The sequence below is a fragment of the Lissotriton vulgaris genome, chromosome 8, assembly GCF_964263255.1.
Source record: "Lissotriton vulgaris chromosome 8, aLisVul1.2, whole genome shotgun sequence".
Classification (NCBI taxonomy): domain Eukaryota; kingdom Metazoa; phylum Chordata; class Amphibia; order Caudata; family Salamandridae; genus Lissotriton; species Lissotriton vulgaris.
The window spans coordinates 1286236382-1286251636 of record NC_141696.1 but is presented as its reverse complement, the minus strand read 5'-3'; the positions used below and the strand labels follow the sequence as shown (position 1 = coordinate 1286251636).

The window sequence follows — 15255 nt, the reverse complement described above, 5'->3', positions numbered from 1 at the left end:
AGCCATGGAGAGATAAGACACCCAGATCCCAGACATCTCAACCTAGCGACCTGGCACCTGAAGTCATAGAGTTTGGCTATCTCAATCTTCCACCAGACTGTATGAACATTATTAAAGAAGCTAGACGACCTACTACAAGAGCTTGCTATTCAGCAAAAATGGAAGCGGTTTGTTATTTATTGCAATAACAACCATATCAACCCGCTTGATGCTTCAGTTCAAAATTTTATTTGCTATTTACTGCATTTACAACGGTCAAATTTTGCGTACCCATCTATAAGCTTACATCTCGCAGCAATAGCTGCATACCTTCAGAATAGACAACATCTGTCTCTATTCAGAGTGCCTGGTATATTTTTTTTCAAAACACATTTTATTAGTCTGCACAAATATGAATGCAAAGCCCCGATCACCGGGTTCTGTTGCACACAGCAATGGAACGAGCACAGCAGTGTCAGACATTTTCATACGATACAAACACCACCCCCCCCCCCCCCCCCCCCCCCCCAGGTTGCGCTGCTACCAAATACCAGTTCACTGAGAACAATAAGAGAAACAATGAGCACATGCCAGAACCATCAGAGCACTACCAACGTGCTCCAGCACTCCCGTGTGATTAAATCGTCAGAGTGGAGTCGTTTTCCTGGGGGGGTCTAGGTCCAGCCCCTGTAGTCCACCCACCTTTTCCAAATCCGAAAGTGCTTGCGGGGGCATCCCCTGGCTAGGAAGATAGGCTGCTCCAGCCCCATACAGAAGTGCATGCCGTTCCTCCAGGCGGCCAGGGGCGGGGCCAAAGGCGCCTTCCAAGCTCTAGCTATGTCAAGTTTGGCCAAGGTCAAACCAAGCAACAACGGGTGACGTTTGTATCGATTGCCTCCAACCCCCTCCATAACCTGTAACAAGGCCAGTTTCGGTTCTCTAGACAGTTCCCATGCCAGTACTTCTGATAGACATCGAAAGACCCCGGTCCCGAACCTATGCAGCGCCGGGCAATCCCATGTTGTTTGCAGAAGTGTGCCTACCTCAGAGCCACATCGCAGACATTCAGGGGACCCTATCATACCCGCCTTCCACTGCGCGCCCTGGTGAAGTATGTGCAGTGGATGTATTTAAATTGTATAAGTCGAGGGGCGTGGCCAAGATGGCGGCGAGAGCAGACGTGTAACTTCACTGCTCCCGCCGACGGCCTTACTATAGCACCGGTTCCGGCGCTCCGGAGCCCTCCTTGCCGGATCTGTGAGTGGCCGGGACTGCAGGAAAAGAAGAGCGGGGCCCGAGACCGTGCCGGGAGGGGAGACCCACATCCGCCCGGCTGTCTGGCGCTCGTGAGCTGCGGAGCACCCATCCCCCACCGAGCCTGCAGCGAGGCCTTTCCCGAGCCGGAGAGAGGAGCCGTGCGGCGGAGCCTGGGCGCGGGTAACACGGGACTGCGGCTGAGCTCCCTGAATGGCGCCGGCAGCGTAAAGACATCGGAGCTGTGGGCGCCGCTGGGGAGGAGTGTGACGAGATCCCGGGGCAGCTGAGAGGAGCGGCAGAGCTGCGGAGCCGCGAGCGGACCCCAGGGGCCGGAATTAAGGGCGGCGGTGGTGTAGAGGCCTCGAGGAGTGGACGGCCATCTAGTGTGAGAAGGCGCCCGGCCGCCCCAGAACTTGCGAAGCCAGTGGGGAGGAGACGAACGGAGGGTCCCAGCAGCGAGCGGGGGAGAAGACCGTGCCGGCTGCGACAGAAGGGACAGGGTAGCAGCGCGGACGCTGCGATGGTCTGGAATCGCCCTGCAGGAGCGGCGGGGGGAAAGGCCTAGACCTACAGCCCGAGGGGCCTTGAGATGTCGGCTAACAGAGGCAACCGCGGCAAGACCTTTTTGCGAACCACAGACCCCGCCACAAAAGGACGCAGCGACTCCAGGCCCGAGGAAAATGGAGCAAGGTGCAGACGGCGGGTTGGACCCCATCACAAAAGCGTTTTTGGAGTCCCTCTTTACGTCCCTGCGGGACGACATCCAAACTTTCAAAACTGAATTTACTAGCGAAATTAAAGAAGTCCGGCGGGAAGTGGATGGTCTAGGTGAAAGGGTGGCGGACCTTGAAACCAAAAGCGACAACAAGGACACTGAACTGGCGGCTCTACAACAAGAAATCATCCGCCTACACGACCAGCAGGTGGATCTTCAGCTCCACATGGAGGATTTGGAGAACCGCTCGAGACGACATAACATCCGCATTCGCAATGTGGCCGTATCAGAGGCTACCCAGGACATGTTCCGCTATGCCCGGGAACTTTTCAACCATGTGCTGTGGCGCCCATTGGACTCGGCCCTCCTACTCGATAGGGCTCACAGAACGGGTCCTCCCAGAGCATCGACTGCGCCCCCCGATATACTGGTGTGCGTCTAGGATTTTCGTACCAAGGAAGAGATACTGCAGAGGGCACGACAGAAGCACCCGCTCTCATTCCAAGGCACGTCGCCCTTGCCCATCCAGGACTTGGCGGCCCTCACACTACACAAGCGTCATCTGTTCAGGCAGGTCACTTCCTATTTATAGCAAAAGAAGATTCCATACAGCTGGGGCCACCCCTTCCGTCTAGTCTTTAGGCTGGAGAACAAGCAATACCAGCTACGGTTAGTCTCAGAGCCATGCTAGCTGTTGGGAATTGAGCAACCGGAGGACGAGGACGAGACTCGGAGAACCACCTCAGAGACAGGGGACCACAGGCCCTGATGGCGCCAACAACGGCGACGGAAAAGAGTGACGAAACCTCCAGCGACAGAAATTGCAGAGGGCCAGCGTGCAGCACTGAAGGCAGTAGCTATTGATGGGGGTGCTGACCCCACAGGGTGAAAGACCTGCGGTGATCTGGTGGCATTACTACCCGTTCTATATAGGTTGCCGTCGGCGGGAGAGTGATCCCGAACGCCCTAGTAAAACTACCCCGTATTGAGAGACCTTTCCCATTCATCTCTGGATGAAGGGCTATCAAAGTTTGTATCTTGGGTTTGTGGGGAGTGGGGGGTTGTGAAGGGTTTTGTTCATGGTGGGGAGGGGGGAGTTGTTGGTAAGGGGGGGAACTCCGGATCCGAGTGAATGCTGGAATGAAAAGGTGCGGCGAGCTGCGAAGACTTGAGGGTCCCGGGAGGCCGGGGCAACTGCGAGACTGGCCATGGCTGACGTTTCGGCTGCCGGATGTTGTCTCAGAGCACGTGTGGGGAGTGACTCTTTATGCCTGTGACGGAGTTGTGTGTTCTCACGTTGAATGTGCGTGGGCTTAACAATCCCGTTAAGAGGCGGGCTGTACTGTCCCTGCTAGAGAATTCGAAAGCAGATATCTGTCTCCTCCAGGAAACGCATTTGCTAACTAAAGATTATCATAGGTTTAAATCCCGCCACTTTCCAACACAACACAACTTTTCTCGTCCGCAACCACAAAGACTGCCGGGGTGGCAATCCTGGTATCAAGGCGATTTAAGGGGAAGATGCAACACCGGGGGACAAAGATTAAAGGGCGACTCCTATCCTGCAGGTTCTCACTGGGAGCTCACACCTTCACAGTGATTGCGGTTTATGCGCCAAATGAGGGGCAGGAGAGGTTCTTCAACCAAGTGATTAAAGAAGTGGCGGCTGCAACTGATACACGTTCTGGTTGGGGGGGGGGGACCTCAATTTAGTTTTTGACAACCTACTTGACAGATCAGCACAGCGATCCACGCAGGCAGGCACTCTATCGTAAGGGTGACGGAACAGATTGACAGAGCTGGGTATGACGGAGTTGTGGTGCTCCTTCCACCCGGGTGACCAGGACTACACGTATTACTCCAACGCCCACAAAACCTATGCGCGCCTAGATTACTTTCTAACATCTACTTAATTTAGAGCCCTGGCGTCAAGCGTTGAGATAGGAGCGGCAGCACTTTCTGATCATGCACCTCTCACGGCGGTGTTCACCTTTCCGCTGGCGGGGCGCAGCGCCCGTTGTTGGAGACTGAGGGACATGTTACTGCACAGACAGGGGGTTGTGGCCAAGATCAAGGGAGCTATAGCTGAATACCTGGTGCACAACCAGCCAACAGACACTTCACATGCGACCCATTGGGCGGCACTCAAAGCAGTCATACGGGGCGAGTTCATTGCAATCGCGGCGGCAGAAAATGCGGAGAGGGCCCGTAAGAGGGATGAGCTCTCTTCCCGTACGAAGGAATTGGAACAGGTACACCAGAGAACAGAGGCGCCGTGGGTGTGGAAACAGTTGCGCGTAGCGCGTCAACAGTTAGCAGCACTAGACCAGGATAGAGCAGAATATGCGACACTACGGGTACGACATGCATACTACACAGGGGGCGACAGGTGCGGGAGGTTGCTAGGCTGGGTGCTCCGCGAGTAGCAACAGCGACACTCGGTGCAGAAAATACACACGCAGGAAGGGGTAACAGTGACCGTGGATGGAGCTATAGCGCAGGCATTCAGTTACTTTTATACTACATTATACGAGGGAGCTACTCTAGATCCGGCGGACGGGGCGGCCTTCCTGGACTCGGTGTCCCTCCCGACTTTATCGACAGAACAATCGGAATTCCTTGACAGGGAGATCCGTCCTGAAGAAGTCATTGCCACGATTGCCCGCCTCAAACTAGCCAAGGCGCCGGGCCCGGATGGCTTCACCGCCGCCTTTTACAAAACTTTCTGCCCCCAGGTTGCTCCGTTGCTGACTGCCCTCTTTAATTCCTTCTCAGAACCCGGCGCCATCCCAAGAGACCTGATGAGTGCCATGGGAAGGACCGAGCGCATTGCGGGGCCTACCGCCCTATATCATTACTTAACGTAGATCTGAAGCTTTACACCAGTATACTGTCAAAACGGCTGGGTCCACTCATGCAAGGTCTGATTGACCCGGACCAAGCCGGCTTTATCCCGGAGCGACAAACGGTCGATAATACAAAAAGGGCGCTCCACTTGGTGGAACGAGCCTCCAGGCTACCGGGAGAGTTCACGATGTTGGCGATTGATGCGGAGAAGGCCTTCGACCGTGTCCACTGGCCGTACCTGGAACCGGTGCTCATCAGGCCAGGGTTAGAAACAAAATTTTGTACGTGGATTCTAAATTGCTATACCTTCCCCACAGCGTTGGTTCGAGTGAATGGCTGCTTATCGCCCACATTCCCCATCGAACGCGGAACTCGGCAGGGGTGCCCGCTCTCACCCCTGCTCTTCGCGCTGTATATGGAACCCCTGGCGCAGGCCATGCAAACGCATCCGACCATTAGAGGGATTAAGTTTGGGGCTTATATCCACATGATCAGCTTATACGCTGATGACGTCTTGCTTTCCTTTGCTTCCCCAGCGGCATCTTTGCCGGCCGGTGTGGCCATCCTGGATGTGTTTGCAAAGGCTTCAGGCATTAAGGTTAACATAACGAAGTCAGTAGCCCTTGACCTTTCCCTGGAGGCGCAAACGCGGGCCTCACTAGAAGCTCAATTCCCCTTCCGATGGGCAGACGGTGCAGTCCCCTACCTGGGCATACAATTGGCGGTCACGCTGCCGGAAACGGTGCGTATCAATTACGCTAACCTTAGTCGCACTAACCGCGCGGAGATCGGGCGGTAAAAAATTGATACTTGTATAGCGCACTACTCACCCGCAAGGGTCTCAAGGCGCTTGTACGAATACCGCTGTGGAACCCATCCTGGCTTTCCCTGTGAGGCATCCACTCCTGGGCACCCCCAAGGTGGAGGCCAGGCATCCTCCCACTCTCTTGGCTGGGCCGAGTGGCAGCGGTAAAGATGACGATCCTCCCGCAAGTTCTATACGTTTTTCGGGCTATCCCGCTTCGTCCCCCGGAGGGATGGATCCGCCGCACACAATCAGAGCTGGCTCAGTTTGTGTGGAACGGGAAACGACCCAGGCTCAAACGGAGGCTAGCGATGCTTCCTCCGGAGGGCGGTGGTCTCGGCCTGCCGGATTTACGACTCTATTACCAGGCGACCCAACTCCGGACCCTAGTGGAATGGAGCAAATGGGAATCGGAGCGCCATTGCTTTTTTCCAGGACCAGGCGGTAGCAGGGCGTCCGCTCTAGGAGGTGCCTTTCTTGCGTCGTCAACACCGGCCCCCTAATCTATACGCCTCCTTCATTACGAGGGTACCGCTAGAGGTCTGGGATCGAATCTGCATCCTGCACGACTTGACAACCTTCCCGTCCCCCCTCACACCCCTGTTGGAGAATCCTGAATTCGGACCGGGTAGGGATGTCCAGGCTTTTGCACGGTGGCGCCCAGCAGGATGCCGGTGCCTCTTCCATATGTACTCAGGTGAGGGAGTGATGCTTTTTGAGGAATTCCGGACGACCTATGATCTTCCGGAGGCCGAACGTCTTAGGTATCTACAGGTCCGACACTGGGCGCTTCACCCCCTGACCTGTGGGGACGCAACGTGCAAGCTCAGTAAATATGAATACTGGTTCTTTCGCGCACCACAGATAAGCGACTCATCTCAGACATATACCGACTCCTCCTGGACAGATACTCGCACGTTTATAATGCAGGACGGGGAAGATGGGAAAGGGAACTAGGGCGGACCCTGCGCAACAAAGAATGGGAGGACATTTACTACCGCGCCCGACACTCGGCCTACCACATGGGGCTGACCGACACGTTTACCAAACTAGTAACCTATTGGTATTACACACCAGAGCGCTTGCACGAGATGGGCCAAATGGGGGATGCACTCTGCTGGAGGGGCTGCGGGGAAAGAGGCACTCTGACATACCTTTTGTGGGATTGCAGTCATATACAGGGTTATTGGAAATTGATTCTGGATGAAGTCGATGCCCACTTTGAGACGGAGATCCCGAGATTTCCGGCCTATGTCCTATTGGGACTCCCTAATGCTCTAACCTATCCTCTAAGAGCCCGTAGGGGTCGGTTGCTAGCGATAGCGCTGGGCTCCGCAGTGCAGGCCCTGTTAGCCCTGTGGCGAACCACGCAAGCCCCACCCTTCAGAACTGGCTGTGGCGACTCTGGTCTGTCCTTGGTATGGAAAAACTCTCCTTGGTGAAAGCGGGGGAAGGGGTGAGATATGCGGAGCTGTGGCAGCCCTTTCTATCCCTGCTAGCCACCGAATTTCGAGAAGTGACCTGTCCTAGGTATTTAAGGTTGCTCCGCTTGTCACAGGTGAATGACGAACCTGGGTGAATGTATGGGGGATAAGTATGGTGTTGGAAGATGGATCCGGAGGGTGGGAGTGGGGTTGGGGTTTGGGGAATAGGTGAAGGGGATGGGTTGAAGTTAGGTGTTTTTTCCTTTTGTGGCTCTATGAGCGCTGGACAAACTCTGCTAGTTGAGCTCGTAGCTCCCAAGGATTACAAGACATTGTGACTTTTGCGTAGGGTGGAGCTCTGCGGATATTGCTGTTCGAGGCATGTGGGCCGCTGAATTCATATCTGTGCATAGATCGCCGCCTAGTGTTGGGTCCGGATGAGCGCTCATTGTTGTCCTGGAAGAGTCTTCGAAGTATCACGAGATAGGTGGCTCCTCCCCTGGACTACAGTGCGCATGGGCATCGACTCCATCCTCCGATTGTTTTTAGCCATTGTGGCAAAGATGGAGTCAAACTCTGTGAATGATGACCATGCTAGAAAGTATGTGTGAATGCTGCAGCCGCTACAGGCGCCGGGGAGGAGGGCGGGCGATATGAATGTCAGCAGCCCTACATGCCAAGAACAGATGCATACTGGTAAGTAGCATATTCGGTTCGAGTCATGAGGGCTGCTGAATTCATATCTGTGCATAGAATACATAGCAGTCCCTCCATTAACGGCAGCCGCCTGTGCCAGCTGCAGCAGTTTGGAAAAGTGTTTTTAGAACAGCCTGCCCTACAGCTGCCTGCTGTTTGGAGTGCACATCAACACAGTAGTGTTTTGTAAATGTGTGTGTGGTAGACCATGTGGCTGCTCTACATATGTCTTCCAAAGGAATATTTCCAAGGAAAGCCATGGAGGCCTCCAACTTCCTGGTGGAGTGGGCCCGCGGTGGAATGGTGAGAGTGCGCTTGGCTTTCTGATAGCAGATCTGAATACACTTAACGATCCACCTGGCTATACCAGCCTTGGAAATGGGGTTGCATTTGTGTTGTGGCGAAAAGGCAACAAATAGTTGTTTAGTCTTCCGAAAATCTTTAGTCCTATCAATGTAGTACATTAAGGCCCTCTTGACGTCAAGTGTGTGGAGCATCCTCTCTGCAACTGACTCTGGATTTTGGAAGAACACAGGTAGTTCTATAGTCTGGTTGATATGGAACTGAGAAACCACCTTAAGAAGGAACTCGGGGTTAGTGCGAAGCACCACCCTGTTGGAATGAATTTGAATAAATGGCTCTTGGATAGTTAGTGCCTGGAGTTCACTAACTCGTCGTAGCGACGTAATCGCTATCAGGAAAGCCACTTTCCATGTCAAGAACTGAATCTCGCATGAATGCAGTGGTTCGAAAGGGGGACCCATCAGCCTGGTGAGGACCACATTTAGGTTCCACTCGGGAGCTGGTGGTGTCCGCGGAGGAATGACTCGTTTGAGTCCTTCCAGAAAGGCTTTAATGGCAGGCACTCTGAAAAGGGAGATGTGCTGTCTGTTTTGGAGATAAGCAGCCATTGCGGATAGATGTATACGAATGGAAGCATAGGGCCGAAGCGGTGCCGAGTACAGAAGGGCATGGATGGACGACGAACCCATCAGGTAGCGCTCAACGGCATATGCTGGATCCCCCCTGTCCCCGTACCACCAATCGTTGAGGACCAAAAGATGCGAGGCTTGATAGTACAAGAGTATATTAGATGTAGCAAGGCCCCCACGTATGTGGACCGAAAGCATGTCCGTAGCGCAACCCTGACAGTCCCACCCTCCCACAGGAACCCGCCCAGTGCCGAATTAACTTGTTGAAACCAGCGAGGCGGAACGGGGTAGGGATGATTCTGTAGTTGATACACAAGTCGTGGGATGGCCACCATCAGAGTGCCTGTTATTAACGCCTCTATAGAAGGACTCAAAAGAGTTATTCCCCCAAGACTTCCACCTGCCCCAGTGTGGAATCTTAATATTGTTCTTACCAGACTAACGGGTCCACCCTTTGAGCCATTGCATAAATGTGAACTGCAAGTTTTTCACTTGGAAAGTTGCACTCCTCATTGCTATCACATCATTGGGGAGAGGGGGTGAGCATCTGGCACTAACCATAGAAGAACCATTTTTACAAGTACAACAAAACAAAGTGGTTCTTTGTACTGACCCTACATTTCTACCCATTTCTGCCTTCCACATCAACCAATCTGTTGAGTCGCCTGTGTTCTTTCCTCAACCAGATTCTGTGGCAGAAAGTGCTTTACACACCGTAGATGTTAAACAGGCATTACCCTATTACCTAGAAAGGACAAAGCCTGTTCGTAAAACTAAACAACTCTTTGTTGCTTTTGCTCCACCTCACAAAGGCAATCCGATTTCTAAATCTGGTATTGCACGTTGGATAGTCAAATGTATTCAGACATGCTATACAAAAGCAAAAAGGACATTAACCATTCCCCCTAGAGCGCATTCCACTCGCAAATTGGGGAGGGCTTCTATGGCTTTCTTACAAAACACTATTGTGTAGATGTGTTAGCAAGACAACAAGCTAATGTAGGCCAGACAGATCTTCGTACACTCTTTAAAACCACTGCAACAGCTAGAGGTTAGCCACCGCTTTGGGAGATTACTGCTGTATAGTCTATGCAAAGCATGTGAGCTACAGCTTGCATGCCTCAAATGGAAAATGCTACTTACTCAGGGTGCATCTGTTCTTGGCATGTAGAGCTGTAGATTCACATGCGCCCGCCTGCCTCTCCGGGCACCTATACCTGTTGCATTAATATCTTACTTAGGTACATATACATGGACATCTCTATTCTACACTTACTAACTCCATTCTCACATTGTGCGGGAAAACAATCTAACAATAAAGTTGATGCCCATGTGCACTATCACCGAAAGGTGGAGTCGACTACCTCGTGACTGGAAAAGACTTCTTCGAAGAAAATGAAAGTGCAGACATCCGGACCCAACACATGATGGCAGACTTATGCAAAGCATGCGAATCTACAGCTCTACATGCCTTGAACAGATGAATACTGAGTAAGTTGCATTTCCCTTTACCACCAAGAGCTTTTTATCACAGACACAAGCTTACCCTTGTATCCAGTTTTGCTTCACGGAAGTTTCAGTAGGTGATGCTTTCTTATGGTTAAAGTTTCTCCCAACATTTCTTTTTTTTTTATTTAGAATTTTCTAACATCAGCCGCAATTCTTTTGGATGCTGGTGCATACGTAAACATCCAACAGACAAATGGAGAAACTGCTTTAATGAAGGTAAATTCCTTCTCTCCATTGAATATGCATTCAATAATTTTTGCACATTTTTAGTACATGTATTCAAATACATTTTGTTTTCCAATGTTCCTCAGCTGAATTATTTTATGAAATCTAGAAGTAGATTGCTGGACAAATGTTAATGTGTTTTAATTCATTACTGGAAATGACATTACCAGTAGGGCTTCAAGTTATCCTTCAGTTTTAAAAAAGTGATAGTGTTGCAGTCTTTTTAACCAATAAAAATGTCTCTGGGTGTAAATGAAATTAGTAAATGCTTCATCAATGGTTATGATTTTTCTTCAGATTTTTGGTAGAGACAGTGAGTAGTTTGTTTATGGGAATGACTATCGGGTTTGGCCATTGACACAGAAGATAGCCCATTTTTGCAGTGTACATTTCTTCTGGATTGACATCAGTTCGTAATTATATCTTGTAGGAACCTGGCTCTGTATATGATATCACTAGGTTGTAATACCCTCACAGAGTTCAGGGGTTCCCCAAATGTACACCGGACTCCATGCAAAACCGAAAGTGCTCTATTAGTAGTAGTGTGGGTGAGCAGCCTTAGGCCTAGCACAGAGGAGTGTAAGACCTTTATTGCACACACATGATCCACAAAAGACACATGACTTAACCTTTTCGGTGCTCATGACGTCTCCCGGCCGTCATGAGTCACAGTAGGCGTGTGCTCATGACGGTCGGGAGCCGTCCGACGTTGCCGCTCCTCCCACATGCTGTTAATTTCTCGCCTGTGCGGGAGAAAGAATCAGTGGGTGGAGTTCCGACGGCTCCTGGCCGTCATGAGCACACGCCCATGGTGAGTTATGACAGCCAGGAGCCGTCACGAGTACCGCAGAGCTACGCCCACCGGTAGTTTGGCGCTCAATGCTTTTCAATGAAGATTTTCCTGATGGCAAAGAGGCTGCAGGCATTACACCGAAGGTAGCAGAGGGAAGATCAATGACAGCAGAGATAAGTTGGGATGTAGAGGGCAGATGGGGCACTGTCGGGTCAGCTCACCAAGGCCTGTGGGTGTCTGGTGCAGGGGTGTCTTTGGGGGTCGGAGCTGGTGACGGTCGGGGGTAGCCTCTGGATTCACACACCAGGTGCCGTCATAGAGGGCAGGAGAGGTCAGCCAATGCTCAACACGAGGTCAGAATCGCCAGGGAGCTTTGCTGCACTGGTGAACCACTCAGACTTGGGCAGTGGGTGTTGAGTGCAGGGTGGGCTGGTGTCGTGGATACGGGGTCTTTAGAGTCCGTTTCTTCTGAACTTCGGAGATTGGAGTCTTTATTGAAGGCAACCGCCCTCCCAGGTCTTTTGGAGGTTGTGCTGCAAGACCGGTCACAGGTTTCGTCGAAACTGGAGACAGGCCGATAGGGCTGGGTCCAAAGCGGTTGTCGTCTTCTAGCTTCTGCTGCAGGGTGTCATCTTGCTTGCTAGTTCGTCGCAGATCTGAGGGCCAGGTCTGGGGAAGCCACCAAAATACTAAATTTAGTAGGAGTTGTAGGAGAGTAACAAGTAGGTCCAGTGGGTACCTTACATGGAGTGGCTACGCCCTCTATTATGCCACCCTCCTGTGTGAGGGCGCATAGACCTAGCCCTGATTGGAGGGGTCCTCCCATTCTCAAGATGGCGGGGGCTGAAAAGTATGCTTCGCCTCTCTTCCTCCCACATAACATAACATGTGTATTTGTAAAGCGTACGTTCACCACTATGGGTATTTTGGCGCTGAATAACAGATGTTTGTTGTTACCCAACTCAATGGTGCTCATTTTATCGACCTCAGATGGATGAAAGGCTGAGTGAACCCGCTGGGATTTGAACCTGTGACCATGAGGTCGAACACAGGCCCCTGCAGTAGACGCATTAGTTCACTGAGCCACCAGACCCGGCTAGAGTTTGGGTTGGCAGAGGTGGGACACCTATCTTTTTTAATTTTCCCACTGGTTTTTCTGCTCAAGGTGGGGTTGTAAACCAGGGGCTGCCAACTGCGGCTAGCAGCAGAGTGTGGGGGTCGCATTACAAAGGCAGCAGGTCTTTGAAACTTCCCTCCTCAAGCACTGGCCCATCCTAGAGTGGAGGCTTGACACCTCTGCCCAGGATGTGCATTGTTTGTTGTTCCAGAGAGCAGTGGTTCTTTCCCCAGTGGTCCAGAAACATGTGTGGTGATGGCTGGCTGCCTACAGCTGTTCCGAGATCACACCAGGGTTGGTAGAGATTCAGGGGGCACCTCTAATGTGCCCTCTGGGTACATGGGTACAATAAATCCCACACTGGCATCAGCAAAGGAGGGGTGGCAGGACCACCTCCAAATCTTCACCCTGATTACAACACTGTGTACAATACCCTTGGTAAAAGGCCAGTAGAATCAGTGTGCTGCAGTTGAAGGAGGAACAGGCAGAAACTGTTCTTTCCATGCACCCCAGCATCCTGGACCAGTGGTAAGAGGCCTTCAGGGAGCCAGCCTCAGCCAAGGTCCTAACAACCAGGTTGGAGAAGAAGTATAGACATTCTTCCCAGGTCCCTATCTACATCAAGGCCTAGGTAGGGCTAGATTCCATCATCATCATGTTGGTATGCAAAAGAGCCAACAGCCTCACACTCACAGGGCCTTCACCAGACAAGTAGAGCAAGAAAATGAAGATGATGGGGCGTGAAATGGAGAAGGTGGTTGCTGCCCAATGGTGCATTGCCAAATGTAATACACTGCTCATTAAGCACAGGCACTAACAATATAAGGAGGTGGAAGAGTTAATGCACCATCTCCTAGAGTTGTACATGAAGGAGGCAGAGGTGGTCATTCAGAAGGGCAAGACCATTTCCAACACTTCATTAAAATCTGTACTGAGTGTGGTGGATGCAGCCAGCATACAACAGTTTGGAGGCACCACCCTAAGAAGGCATGCATGCTTATGTTTTGGGGTTTAAGCTGGAGGTGCAAGCAGCTGTAGTGAATATCCTTTAACTGGCAAGAATCTCTTCAGCCCAGCAGTGGACGAGTCATTAAAAAGAATGAGGAAAGGCAGTGAAGCAGAAAAGGCTATGGGTACTTTGCAGTTCAGAGGTCCATTTTGAAGAGTAGCAGCTCCAATAAAACGGTTACCCACACAAGGGGATTGCAGCCTGTCATCCGACCCATGGCATCTGCACACCACAATTCAGCTCCCAAAGTGCATCATTACAGTGGCAATACCTCATTACTCCAAAGTAACCCTTTTGAGGAAGAGCCGGTGGTGGCAGGACAGTAATGATAGTGACCTGCTACCAGTGCAAATCCTCCACGCAGCTCCAGCAAGGGTAGAGGGCAGGATAGGAGGGTTCTTTCAGGAATGGAGGACAATTGCTTCCAACAAATGAACTCTAAAAATTATTCTATATGATTATTTTATAGGACTGTTATGAAGGCACCTCCAGACATCAGGCCACAACCAAAGACTTGCATCTGCTGCAAGAGGTCAGGGACCATCTAAGTAAACCTAACTAGAGGGGGTCCCAACGGAAGAGATGCATCATGGGGTCTTAGTTCCTGGTCCAGAGAAGACACTCAGGCCCAGAGCTGCATTCTTTGAATGAGCACATATTGACCCAAAAGTCCAAAATGGCCTTGCTGCAGGAGGCCATCCCACCTTTGCTGAAAGTAGGACTGCATGCCAACCAAAGAGTTCAAGTAAGCCTGCCTGAATAGGGCGATGAACACCGGATACAAGAGGTTCCTGATGTTCGTTGGGGACAAAATACATTACCAGTTCATGGTCCTGCCTTTTTACGATAAATTTGTGCCAATGGTTTTCACAGCGTGCCTTGCTGCAGTTGCAGCACATTTGAGGAGGCATGGGAACCATGTCTACCCTAGACACCTGGCTGGGAAAGTACACTCATTAACGCAATGCCAGGATAACATGAATACTGCTATGTAGACACTCCACAGATTTGGCTTTTGTTTTTGGGAGTAAGGCTAATAAAAAGTGAAGGCATTCTTTGTTTCCAAGAGAATCTTGGCACTGATAGAGTAAACCTGCCTTTGCCAGGAGGAGCAACCTCTGACAGTGGGAAACTATTGGGCATAATGGTATCTTGTGTACCCCTAATGCTCGGTTACACCAGGCCACAGTCATTGGTTACAGGTAATCGGGAGGATCTAGTTGTTGTCATAGAGAAGCTACAAATAGTCATATAGTGATGAAATACAGAACACATCACAATAGGCAGAGCTTACAAATAACCAGCTCTCTCTGTAACCATCACAACAGATTCATGAAACAAAGGGTGTGGGTGCATTCGGAAAAACTAAGCATCAAGAGACTAAGGAGCCCAGAAGAAGCAGCAAAAAGTAAGTGTTGGAATTGAACCAGTCTTCTTCGACATAAAGGCTTTCCAGACACAAATTAGGGGAAGAATGAAATACAGCCAGCCAACACAATCCCAATATCTGAAAGAGACTATTAGTTATAGATTCCTTACCTTGGAATTACCCCCAGGCGTCAGACTGGATCCGGAGATTTTTTTCTTTAGCAGTACTCCTGCGTGTCGGTAGGTGGCGTCGGTCGACTCCGCGTCTGTCGTTGGCGTCGTGATGACGTCGCGGTATCTACTTAGACGCCGCCCCTGCACGCTGACGTCAGTTCTTTCTTTTTCCGCGCCAGCCAGCGCAGATCCGGAAAGAGCGGTACCTCTAGTCACTTTTTGACTGTCATTTTTCAACTTTTTGTCGACCTCTTTTTCGAGTCGTTCCACTCCTGGTGCACAGGGATGTCACATCGGCGGACTGGCTTCAAACCTTGTGACTCCTGTCACAAATTGATGTTGGTTACAGAGCCGCACCTTGTGTGCCTATGGTACTTGGACAGCGACCACAACCTGAAGTCGTGC

At 51.2% G+C, this 15255-nt stretch overlaps 1 protein-coding gene across 1 annotated transcript in view; it reads left to right on the top strand.

Moving 5' to 3' along the window:
* The window catches only part of MPHOSPH8 (M-phase phosphoprotein 8), a 284316-nt gene that overhangs the window by 199256 nt on the left and 69805 nt on the right, over window positions 1-15255 (top strand). Inside the window, exon 9 of the mRNA XM_086935216.1 lies at window positions 10294-10380. Within this exon, the coding sequence (XP_086791342.1) occupies window positions 10294-10380 (87 nt within the window). The remainder of the gene's footprint in view (window positions 1-10293; window positions 10381-15255) is intronic.